Here is a 13,828-nt window from a genome sequence, read left to right on the forward strand (position 1 = left end):
CCAAATCACACAAGAATTAACATCACACTGTCACATCCAGACATCAGCATATGCTATTCCTGTATTCACTCGTCTGCTTGTGGACATATCGGTACGGTATGGCGGGTATGTAACTGCAGAACTTGCCTTCCTGCCCTCTGCTCTATGTCTCTACTAGCCTACAATGGTTACGGTATGTCCCCAATAAAATACCTATGTCTGTACGGTATGTGTCTACCGGTACCACAATGGAGATGTCCGTTACGGCCCTCATACTGTTACAGAATGGAAATACGTTCCCATTTGGCATTTCACACTTCGCGTGCAACCCCCCTGTCCTTCATAGTTTGCCACACATGATCGCAATAACGAGGTCACAGTTCAAAATTACGCTGTAAGCATTGAGGTTGAGGTGCGCTTTAATGGTTATGAGCACTTCTAGTCGAATTTATCGAATCGGTTTATGCTCTTTTTGTCCAAATCAAGTTTTTGAATTGATTTTTAAATAATCATTAATAATTAAACTTTTGTCTGATCTTTTTTTATTTTTTCCTTATCACATTGAAAACATTTATAGCAATATTAAAACAATATGTAGATTGTAGGGCATTGTCCTCGCCCTTGCAGTTGGGCATTATGACGTCACGTCACTTGCATTTCATTTTTGAACACGTAGTGAACATAACGATCGTTTCAGTATTATGTTGTTGTTTTTGTTCTTTGACACGTTTTAAAGAAATTGCTCTTCTCTTTGATTACTGAACCAATTGCTTTGAAATTTTCAGTGAGTAAAGATTGTATTTTTTGCTAAAGGGCTATTTATTTTTTGCTATGACGTCAACAAAATTACGTGGTGCTACGTGTCCATATAGTTGAGCATAGCTCTCTTGGTATTTTTGAAGTAAGGATAGGATAGGATTTTTACTTGATTTTTATTTCAAATAATTACAAAATATACATGCATGATGAACTCACATATCTTGTCTATACCTGAAAATCTTTTATATTACGTAAGTCTATCGATGACGTCCTGGAACACTTTGTAGATATTGATTTCAATTATGACGTCATCATGTATATCAAATCTCACTACTATGTCACATTAGATTTCGAATGTTGTGTGAAATACAAAATATGTGATGTCAAAATTATTAAATGCTCCCAATGAAACCATGGATGTGCCACAGCTTAAAAATGGTTGGTGAGTTTAAATTAATATGTGTGTAAAATGACAGTTAAATTATTATAGAAGTACATTGCTACCAATTATCATGTACTCGAAAATGCCCAGATCAGTCTATGAAACCTACCTCGAAGTTGAGTGCCGAATTTGGAAATTACAATCTTTTTAAAGAAATATTAATAATTTCCTTGGATTGTTGTTATACAAAATCCAGGTCGATGGAACACAAATCTCTGACTTAGCATGAATTAAATCGGATAAATACTTCACCTGGATTGCGTTACACAGCAGTAAATTCAGAGCAATATTTCAATATAAATTGTTGCATTTTCAAACTTCAGTCGTAGACTCGTAGTATAGTATTGAAATCCCAAATGCAATGAACAAACTTCGAAGACGACATCAATATTTTGGTGTAAAAATGGATCACGACATAATACATCCCAAATTTCCGTTAGTCATATTAAATTACGTGTTCGAATTGCTCAATCCTCATTTCAAAATATTGTCAATGGTAAAAGAAAAAAGGCGGTGCCAAATATTACGTTGAAATGTTCACGATAAGAAAAGTTCTGGTCAGATTTATTGTTTTAGGTAGCAGTGTTGTGCAGTATATGGACATCCGGCTGATAAGGTTGAGTAACCCCTCTCAGTCGTTCGATGTGCACTTTGCTAATCAAGTAGGCTAAACGCCTTAGTCGCCGTACTAGTTTTGTGTTGAGAAGCAACTTATGAATACACTAGAGGTGATAAGGAGCTACCATTGTTGTTCTGGGGTAAATCACGGCAGTTTCATTATTTCCATTTCCACGCACGCCACGTAGAAGTGGAGAGTCTAACTTTAGACTCGACTCGAATCATGAACGAATTGACTCGCGACTTCTACTAGATAGACATATTGATCCTACTTGAACTTGAAAATTGAACAGAGAATCTTGACTTGAAACTGGAAGATGAATTTGAGAGAGTTTATGAAACAGAAAGGATCTTTCTGACGAAGCTCCATTTTCTATATTACTCAATCTTGTATTGAAAAAAAAATCTACAAACTTATATTTGTTGAATTCATAAAATTGGCAGTTTTGATGATTAACTAAAAAATAAATAATATCAACGTGACTCGATCTAGACTTTTGATCGCAGTGAGTTGTCTTGACTGGAGTATCGAGCTTTGAACATTTTCTGCGGCCCGGCCTTACCTCGAAACTCGGATGATCAGTCAATATATACACTAATGTTAATACGGCCGTTTGCTTTTATTATTTGGCATTGTTTTAATTATATCGTTGTTAACAAAAAGCGACTTTCGCACACTATGTCAAATAAATAGACGATCACTCATAGTATCGAAGATAGAACCCAAGCGACTGTTTCCTTATCACGATAAACGGTCTGTTTTAATTTCAGCATTAGAATGATTTTTTAATGGATTCCATTTCCGTGCACATCTGTCTTAATTGCCAAATATGGGTAAAAACAATCTTTATAATAAAAATCTATAATTTGTAGTACAGTAAATAGGTTTGCTGTTCCTAGTCTGCAAAGTTTACCAATTATAACGAAAAATTTACGTTCGAAATATAAATATATATAGTATATATGCAAATAATATAGTATTATTGATTGCGCTTGAAATTGACATTTTTTTATTTTGTTGGGCATCATAAATCAACCCCAATGATAAACAGCATGTCCATTAGAGGCTGATGTGGCTTGACGCTTGGTATTTGGTCAAAGGTTAAAAACATTCCTTCCGTCACATCCACGCACGAGAAGATGTAGTATGTGCATGTATACACTACTCTTCTGTCCCTTACTCGTTTGAATAAGTAAGACTATGAAGTTGCGAAGATTATGAAGATGAAATTTTATACAGATACCGACCACATATATAAATATATATATATATATATTTTATAACAGAATTTTCTCAGAGCAAGGATAGGCGCACTCGCTCATAAGCGATGGTAGTAAACTATGACTGAAGATGATGCGATCACTGGATTATCATGAGTTATTGACACTAAAAAAATATATATTTAGAATATAAATCGCTATTAATAAATCGCTATTAAAATAGTTTTCCTTACAACAATAATTTTTGTTGTAGTTATATGCTATAACATTACGTATTCAATTGTAAATTTGCTATAGCGTGCTCTATTCGATGGTACCTAAATTTTCGGTTTTGATCAAACCCAGTCGATTTACGTACTAGCAAATAACAGTTCAGCTCATTTTCGCGCACCATGAATCTTCATCAGTCAACAAGTGTAATATTTGTCGACTTGTTTTAAATGGCCTGAGTATTACGTTTGCTAGAAATGATAAGGAGCTTTCTGGAGCGATTTTCGAGAGCTAATGATATTCATCAATCAATCTTCTGAAGATTAAAATTCCAATTTTTTCGAAAATTACCACTACAGAGGCGACTGGAATCTTGAAAACATGTTATAAATCAGCGTCGTATTACAATTCTGGGTGGCAAAGTTCAAAATATCGTAGTGATTATTTGTGCCTGATATTTATGAAACACGCACTTAGGATTTGTATAATAAATCTTAAAAGTACTGACATTTTTCGTGTTCGCTGACATCAGTCCAATTTGGAATTTGTTGCCTTATTTCAATACTAAGCTTTAATTTCTGCTAAATACTCAAGTACTTTCTAACGATGTTTCATATAAACCAAAACATCGTTCAGAATGAACCACACGACAGTAAAATCTTCTGCCTCGAATATATAAGGCAAACCGAATGCTCATTAACGTGGGTGGGCGACAATTATTTATATGCTAATTCGCGCATATAAACCGCTTTTCTATTTATATGCGCAACAATGCTACTGGAGCTACTATTTAAGCGTTAATGGCCGTGAGAATAACAGTATTTCTCATGCATATCATTTTCAGAAATGGAATCGTTCTTTGAATTTTCTTGCAAAAGTATTATTACACAAAACTTCAATACCAAAGTATTTTGAGCATGTCTTGACAGTGAAGACAAATCTGAATTTTTAACCCACATATATGAAGTATTTTTGAAATCGGCAAATATAGCAGCCGCTTATATTGACATTTTGAAATTTGTGCTACCTCTTCATAAGGGTACTGCGTATGTTATAAAGCGATTTTGATACGTTCACCGTTCAACGACCAAAGGGTTAATGTGGCATGACATATGTGGACATGTATTTTAACTTTTGGAATTATTTCGTGCTTACAGTGTTGCAGACCTTGCCAACGGCTATGAAACTGTTGGCCAAAAATGCAATCGCGGCGCAATGTTTACAAATTCAAGTGTAAAATTTGTGGAAACAAAATACAAGCGTAACAAAGATTCCAGTTATGATTGAATATGTGCTGCTCACCGGGACATGTTTATAGAGGAATAAATCTAAATGATCCGGTGAAAAAAAATCTGAGAATTTGAAGAGAATATAAAAATATGTGCATACCAATGGTCGTAGGCCGCGGTTTGGGTGATGAAATATAAATAAGTAAAGGCAGTAAGTAAATTTGTGGCGGTATTTGCTAGTAAAGCGAGATAAGTCTATATATACACCTGAAACTATTGGGATGACATTACTGACCACTTTTCATTTGTGTTGCTTTTATTTCTTCATTAGGGAATCGGAATTAAATTTGCTTATTTTAATTCATTTATCGAATTTTAAGGTGGTGCATATATAACGAGGTAATTCATAATCTATTTTTAGTTCCTAATTGCATAATTTTTTGTCGTTGCGGCGGTCGTATGTATTTATGTGGTTACTTCCAGCGAATTCCCTCGAGGCGGTCAGCTTCGTAGTACCCAACTTCAATCTAGCATGAATCAGAGATAAATTGGGTTTGGGAGTAGCGGTTTAGTCCATGTCCATGCTTTCTTGACAATTGTAGCCGAAATTGATGATGCTGGGTCACGAAAACGCGCCGGGAATGGCAATAGTTCATATACTGGAGACGGCAACAGTTTTGAAAAGACGTCATTAAATCAGCGGAATTTTTATTTTAAATCTTGTATATAATCAGAAAAGTATGAGCCGCACTATAGGAGACTTACATACAAAAATGTCACTTGTATATATACATTCAAATCAACAATCGTCGCATAATTTTGAAATAAAGATACAAATAAATTATTTTATATTACGATATCAAGGTTCTATTTTATTGATTATTTGGAATGTATACCAATGTTATCACTGACGAGGGAGCAAATTAAACAAAGCTTCCAATATTTCGTCATCATAATATACTCGGCGAGAATCCCAATCCATATCGCGTGACAAAGTTGGCAAGATATATCTTACTTGTTTGTTACGAAAAGTAAAATGAAATGGATAAAATTTCAACTCGGCGAAACTATAGATAACGTCTGGTAACCATAGTCGTGACAAAGATGACCCCCGCTAACCCACAGTCGGGAACTCGCTAAATAACCTTTATGAAGGGGCCGAGAAGGCTTCACACCAAATATGGCATTAGGGCCTCGAAATATTCATTAGTAGGCATACTTTTACAAGTTCAAGAAAGTGTGAAATTCATACTATTTACCGAAGGAATTTTAAACCATGCAAACAGCTGTTTCATTCCGTTGCGTTGGCTGCAAAACAAAATATTTTCGCGTGATAATTCACCAAGCGAGATATGTGAAATAATTTCACCTCAAAATTAATCCAACGATGTATGAACCATGTTTGATCGTGTTTTAGTTTTTTTCTCTAATCAGTTTCTAACTTGCTTATATAATAGACGTGAGGAAATCACGCAAAACTAAAATCGTCTACAGCGGAAATTGACGAAACTACGCACATTGTTCTGCTACCAATTTCGAATTCGAGATATTTTTGAAATCTTAAATTTATGTTACGCTTTGATTGTATGTGGACCACGGGAACCCCAATTTTGGAAAGTATTTCGATCGATCGCTACTTGATATGACTGCTGACTGACGCAGTGAAGATATGAAAAAAATAGCAGATAGGATTATGTCAATCGTTCCTTCACCTTTGCAGCGGGGTACGAACTGTATTGAAAATAAAAACTTCGCATGAATAAATGTGAATATGGCTTGTATATAAAGTATTAAATGATCACGCGTAGCTTTGTCGAACAAACCATTTTATTAGTGCCAACATTCTTCCTGAAAAATTCTTATTGAGACTGCATGCATTTCATTTATTTTAATAGATGATATACCCACATTTCTGTCTCTGAACAGGTGTCAGCGATTTCATGAAGTTATAAATAAATAAGTATTCTCAAATACAACCCACGCCCTCGGAGGAATGAATCAGTTAGGCATAGTGGTTTTGTAATAGTAGAATTCACTTGTATGAAAAATTGTAAACCCATGAATTTTAGAATATGGTTAACTACAAACTCTCGTTCGTTATCGCTGCCAAATGCACGAACCTTAATCGTTCAAACTTATAAGACAGAAATGCGGTATACTTTGTGTAAAAAGCCGTCGCCCAATCGGATAATTACTAATTTTTTATAATAAAACGAGCTGGGGTTGTTTTCTCAAAATCTTACATTTTTCCATTAGCGGTGGAGGTTTTCTACAAAAGATCCAAAATGCGTTATTGATACTGAAAGGAGGGAGATTATTCGTGCGCGTGAATTTATACGATCAGGCCATGATACTCCATCAAGCACATGGCGGATACACATCAAAGACCTGATATAATGCCAAAAAGACGTCAAAATTTGCGAGCGGTAGACGCTGGCACGCCATGGTACTCAATTCGTCTGCGACTTGGATTTACCAACTTCGCTTGGATTTAGCACTTTAACCAATCTATCTCATGAAATAGTCAATCAATTGTTATCGATACCCGAATATTATGTATATACAGTAACATCAGGACGCGAGAAGTCGAAAGCAAACAAGTGAGCGAAGAAATGTATTTGCATAACCTGCATTTATGGCGATAGCAAACATACTTAGCGTACCAAGGGATTAAAAAGCAGGGCATTTCGATTCCTAAATAGGACTAAAAAAGTCTTCTATAATATTTACCTCCTCCGTATATTTTCGACTTGCCTTTTATTTTTCTTATTAAAATAGGACGCCAATAAAACTCAGGTAGAACTAACGAAGCTCATACAAGGGACCAAATTCACCAAATCAATGAAACTAGTCCTGTGAAATAACAATTTCACGCAAACTTATCATCAAAGGATTCATGAAACAAGAGAGTTTTTATTTATGTTTAAGGCAAAGAAAATAGCAACAATCTGAAACTGTCATACGAGTAAAATAAAACATAGGCAACTTCGGCTTAGTTAGATAGTAGATACATATGCTGAAAATGTAAGTACCGCAACATATTCATCAAATAACATTCAATCAAGCATGAGTCAATGATGAATCGCGTTTTGTCGATGCACCCTTAAAGGGGCCAAAAAGCAAAAATATAATAATTAAATGCATCCATGATCAAAATAAAAAAAAACTATCTAACCATAACAAATAGAGTAGGCTAATGTTGAACGGAGAATATTCCAGCTGTGCTTGTTTGGAAAAAATATGTGAAATAACTCATATGTGGTGAATGTTTGACACACAATATTATAAATAGAGTCAAGTCATTCAATTATTAACAGAAAAAAGAGCAGCTAAGTTTATGCGAGGTTAATCATGATGAAGCATTGTTTCCATAAAGTAAAGGGTATGATGATTTATTTCAAAATTAGCGCTACAAATATTCTAAGTACCGGTAATACCTTTACACTGGTATGTAGGGTCATCTGCAATGATTAGCAAAAAATCTTTTGTTTTGAGGGAAAATAATGTCGGTATTTCAACAACCTTTACAGACGAATTAGTGTTGCGAATATAGCAACAAACATCCTAAAAAAACTCAGACTGGTGAAATCGTTATCACTGTCTGATCTAGCGTTAACCTACTTGACCTACAAGTGCATCATGAAGATTAAACCAGAATAGGAAACCGATGTGCAACAAATGTGAAAAAATTAACTCAGATACCTCAGGTATCAATCGTATAAGTTGGATGAATTAACTGACAATATTTAAATTACAATATAATGCAAGAAAAATGAAAAAATTAACACTGTAGAGTGCAGACTGAGAAAAATAACTATAATAGAAAATGCAACTTGATTCAAATAGTATTTTACAATAATTTACCCAAAGAAATAACCAATCAAAAAATCCTTCTCTGTAATATTTTTTATGACACACCCATGAGTCACTCAATTCGATAGTTAATCCTAATATGAATCACAGATAAGCCATCTTTTGACTATGGAGGTTTCAAAATACCATCCATAATCCAAATAAGCCTTGACAAACCCAATGAAGGAGCAGACAGCTTTCGTAAAAACTGAGATGAAATGATTCAATCAGGACTCGATATTTTTGACTTGTGACAAAAAATCTTAACATCCTAAAACCCTTTAGCAATAAATATTTTTCTGACAAAACATCAAACCAACACAGTTTTCATATTCTTCATACATATACCGTAATATAATGAATAGTAACAAGCGATTGAAAAAATCATGCACTTTTACAAAAATGATAAGAGCTATGATAATGAATACTTTTTATGAAACCCCAATATAATTCGAACTAAGCTACTGCAGTGGAGTAATTTAAGAGGTTACTGAAAGTAATGTACTTTCAAATCATTATCAGACAAAGCAAAATTACTAAGTTCAATTCTGTGCCTTCAAATCAAAACTAGATATCAGGCTAGAAAAACATGCAAGATTGATACTGTTGAAATTTTTACATGGCTATGGAGAAATTTCGACATTCGATACTATAAGCGCTTGGTGAATAATAAAATAAATTATTTCTAGTTACTTAGCCTTTCGTAATTCTTTTTATGGACCCACTTAACACTATCTGTATCATACTGCAATGTCACAGTTACGAGTGCAAATTATCAACTAGTGGTCTGATAGATGCAATATAGATTAACAAAAGCAAACTAAGTTCCCCAATTAGGCATGACAGAACAGGAATACATTATCTTTGTTGCTACATTCCACTTCAATGACTATCAGGGGCTAGGTGTGGGGTCTGGTTAACAATATAATGCCCCACCCTGGTGATAATTTACAGCCGTTCTTCAAGGAATTCTGATAATAGACACTTATGATAGAATATTTTAAATGATTCATTTCAATATTCTTGTCATTATTAAGCTAAGGATAATATTGCATATTTCTAATAGCTTAAAATGCTACATAAGTTTATTAAGCGATAACTAAAAAAGAAATGGGGCTGCAATGTAAGCAAATAAATTACTGAAAAAGTGGATTCATGTTTGTAGATCGCATAGTTTTTTTGTTACGCACCAAAGTATTTGAGAAAATAAGTTAGAAAAGAGTATCAAAACGAACAAAATATTTATAATGAAGAGCACGAAATATTTTTATAAATAGTAGTTTGAAACCGCAAATATTTTAGCGAATGCAAAGTTGTAAGGTATGACAACCCAAATATACCATGCTTAATAATAATTATCGTAAATCAGCAAAAACACAATTATTACAAAATTCTTTATTTTTAAAACTAGTCAATCATCCGTATTCATGTTCTATTCATTATTGAGTCAATTTGGCTAATATCGGACAGATGACACATAGAATACATGCTTGACTTATTTAAGTAACAATCACCAAGAGTAGTTGAAGATATAATAAATTTAGAAGCAGCACCATAATGAGGTATTTAAGATTTTCTGAAGGTTACAAAGATTTTTACAAAATTGGATATCAAAATGACGTGAAGCAGGGTCTCTCAGTAATATATACCCTGCCATATAACTTATGTTGGATTATAAATATACCCCATCAAACTAGGTATGTTAGGTAAAATGAATTATGAAGAGAGAAAACAATACTGTATATAAATAGGATGCCCTATTTAGAATGATTGTCATGCAATGGTGCATCAAAATATATTAACAATAAATAGTAAAACTCTGTAACACATTTAGCATGCGCATTAAGTCAGATAAGAAGATGAAGAAACAGTAAGAGATTGACAAAATTCTTAGCTATTCTTTTAGCTTCGAATATATATATTTATAATGTAACAGTTTTTACTTGCTTAGTTGAGGACGACACCGGAGCACTCTGTTGCCTTGAAAAATTAAATCTTGGATATGAAGGACCTCTTTGCAATCTTAATGTACCTGGTGTTGCATACATATCTTCTTCTCCATTAGGATGAGACATGAAATCCTTTGCTATATTTTTTCGGACAGGTAAAGTATAGCTTCTATGATCAAGGTTCTGTAACATAGGAGGAGGAAGTATGTTGTTTTCTGATTCACTGGATAAATCTTGCAATGAAGTTTTTATTGAATGCTTGCTACAGGATGATGCTTCAATAGTTTTGCCACAACAAGACCAATGAGATGATCCAGGGTGTCCTTCATGACCATGTCCACAACCTTTGAACCCACCAGGCATTTGAGCTCCGCATGCACATACAATATTTTTATCTCCACCACTCGAACAAAAGCAGCAGCAATGAAATATACCAGAATGAACATGGGTTTTCGAGTCAATTGCAGAAACATGAAACGGACTACCATGAATATGTTCTCCGAAAACTTGCACATCTAAATTGTAATTTCCAGTTGCATAAACAACGTAAAGAATACGGTATGTACCATCATGTCTGTCAGTAATTTGCACTTTGGGTTTTTTAAATAATTTTTGGTCTACGCCATCCATTGTTACCGATACAGATACATCATGGCCTCCGTTCTCTAGTTTTTCACGTTCATAGTTATTGGCAATGACAATGAATTCAGAAGGTAGTTTAACACGAGAACAATGAATCCCCTCACCATAAGCAGTACAATACTTAGGTTCCAAGGCACGTGAAACAACATCCCCACAAATATCGACTTCTAATCCAGGTCGAAGTAACTTCGATGATCTTTTATTTTCAGCAAGGCAACTTACATTGTCTCCTTCTATCCAGGTTTTCACTTTCTTGTTTGCTCTGAACTCCATGAAGTTTTCCACTGGACAAGGATTTTCACTGAATTTTATAGATGACAATGACTGTAAGCGCTCAATAACAAATGGCCTCAAAGATACAATTTCATGGTCTGTTCCTATGCCGAGCAATTGAGATGTAAAGTCACAAGAATGCGTTACATCTTTTAAAAGACTAGAAAGATGTTCTTTTTGTACCTGCACCGATTCACGTTTAGCCTTGGCCATTTGTTTTATTGATTTCAGAAGTGAATTTTTATGTTTTTCTAATGACTTGATATAACTCGTAATATGGCGTTCCACTTTACCAGAAACTTCATCCGCTGTATCATTAATAACTTTTTCAGAATGTTCAAGCTGTGAAATAGCTTTATGCAAACTTTTAATTTTGGGTTCGCATGATTTGAAGTGATTAGATATCTCAGATACTTTCTGGTCAATCACATAGTTCACATATTCACATTTATGATCCCTGTGTTTAACTCCTAGACAGCAGTCTCTACATACAAGTTGTGAGCAATCTAGACAATATAATTTCAATTCTTCTTCAGTGTGTCTATTGCACATGATTGGGACACCTCGTTTCTTTGACCGGTATCTTGTGTCTTTGCCATCAATTTCCTTGGAAGAAATTACACTATGAGCAGCCGTGAGGCTTTGTCGCTTATGGGCTTGGAAGCAAAATTGGCACAAATTAGCTTGACACTGGACACATCTTCCTTCTATTGCTGTTTTGTCTGGACAAAGATCACAAGTTAATTGTTGTGCTTTTCTGTTTTTCAAATCATTTATCACTAGCAGTCGCTGAATTAAATGATTCATTGGGAGACCGTAAACTCCTTCTAAAGACAAGTTTACATTGGTGAGGCAAGTTGGGCATTTTAAAGCTTCCGACGAACATGATGCATCAACTACTTTTTCTAGTAGCAAGCCATCTTTATTAACGCTCGGAGTTGTTTTATCTTGTAAGCAGTTTGTGCAAAATGTATGCAGGCATGGTAATAGTCTTGGATTGGTTAGAATATCACCACAAGCAGAACAATAAAGTCTGGCGTCATAATTTTCAATGTCATCATCAAATGAATGATCTAGTCCAAAATCCTGTATAACAGAACCGATAGTTTGTTCACAAGAATTTTGATTGCCATTGTCAGACATGGGCAAGTCAGAATCCATTGCTGTCATAAATATAGAAGAAGTCGCCATATCATTGTCTTCAAATAAAGGAAAAACAATATTGCTTCTCGCAGATGTTGAGGGTTGTAAGCCCATCTGCTTTGATTGATTAAGATAGTTATCACTACAAGTTAAATCTTCACGAATAGCAATTTGTGCTAATTTTCTGTCAGCTATTTTCATTAGATCCGAAACAAAATCATGATCATCAGGTGATGGTGATCTTTTATCACAACCAGCTAGAGAATCTGAACTGGAAATGCCAGAGTCTGTGTGGAGGTTTTGTCCAGGCATACTTATATCACTGCTATTTGAGCTTCTGTTCACTACGCTCATGTTTACAGACTTTTCATTAGCAAGAGATTTGCTAGGCATTTCTACAGTTCCCAAAATTGGAGAAGAATGTCTTGCTATTTCTTTTGCATGTCCTTCTTTTCTCCTACTCATTGAATGATCTCGAGTTGTTCTTGATTTCATCATGGATTCTACACATTGGACCAAAAGATTATAGATTTCGGTGTAACAATTGACAACAAAACTGGTATTGAAAAATAAATTGTTAAAGATTATTGAAACACATATATACAGCAAATTACTGAATTACAAAAAGAAATCACACCAAGACGGGGTGGAAAATTCTTAGACTAAGAATCTCTCCTCAATCGTTTAAATAGAAGATGCGCATATTTGTTAATATATATACTAGTGGAACAAACCAACTGCCAAAACAAAGTTATGTCTTTGGTGATGAAAAATGGTTAATTACAGAATTATCTGTATGTGGCCTTGTCTGTTGAACAGAATTTAAAATTTCAATAAACATTTTTTTTTACTTTAATTTTATTACTCTTTTTACCATTACCACTACAAAATAACGATATCTATATTTATATAACATCCAGATATAGCCCAAGTCTCTGATTTTTTTGTTATATTACCATTAAATTGTATACTTACTATATACTGCAATATAACGAGCATGTGACAGAAAAAATTAACCCTCAATAGAGTGTAAAGCAAATTACAGTACGTATGATGTCAAAATTTAATTTACTGGGTAATTCTGTTTAGATTTCTTGACACACTTACTAGTTTATAATAACATTGTGTATTATTAGTACCCTAATCATACATCGACCTCAAAACTTCCCTCGCATAGCTTCACAAAGTTCGTACATAACTTACCATAGTTACATTAGTATGATTTCCCTGTCACTGACTTTTCCAATATTACCTATATCAAAGCAAGCCCGCCTTTATAATCAATTAATAAATTAGCAGATTGCGATAATTAAACCATACGTCTGCTCCAGACAATATCTCAGACATGTCAACCAGAGCCATATCATAATTAAGTTACAAAATTTATGAAAAGTTTATCAGCGGCGGTGACGATGCTATCTCACATACCCAAATCGTAACCAAAACAGTGACAAACCGCGAGACAAGCCGACAACGCGCACGACGGAGCTCGTCGCGAACTACTTTGACGG

At 34.4% G+C, this 13,828-nt stretch overlaps 1 protein-coding gene across 1 annotated transcript; it reads right to left on the reverse strand.

The window, feature by feature from the left end:
• Window positions 1-7,351: 7,351 nt before the first annotated feature.
• LOC120342115 (E3 ubiquitin-protein ligase TRIM45-like) lies at window positions 7,352-13,802 on the reverse strand. The gene is made up of 2 exons (XM_039410805.2): window positions 13,521-13,802; window positions 7,352-12,873 (listed from the first exon to the last, which is right to left on the reverse strand). Exon 2 carries the CDS (start codon window positions 12,813-12,815, stop codon window positions 10,233-10,235), a length of 2,583 nt encoding a protein of 860 aa, XP_039266739.2. The 5' UTR covers window positions 12,816-12,873; window positions 13,521-13,802; the 3' UTR covers window positions 7,352-10,232.
• Window positions 13,803-13,828: the final 26 nt, after the last annotated feature.

The sequence above is a fragment of the Styela clava genome, chromosome 3, assembly GCF_964204865.1.
Source record: "Styela clava chromosome 3, kaStyClav1.hap1.2, whole genome shotgun sequence".
Taxonomy (NCBI): domain Eukaryota; kingdom Metazoa; phylum Chordata; class Ascidiacea; order Stolidobranchia; family Styelidae; genus Styela; species Styela clava.

Coding starts and splice junctions, on each gene's coding strand:
- LOC120342115 (XM_039410805.2), bottom strand. CDS start 12,815: ATGATGAAATCAAGAACAACTCGAGATCATTCAATGAGTAGGAGAAAA.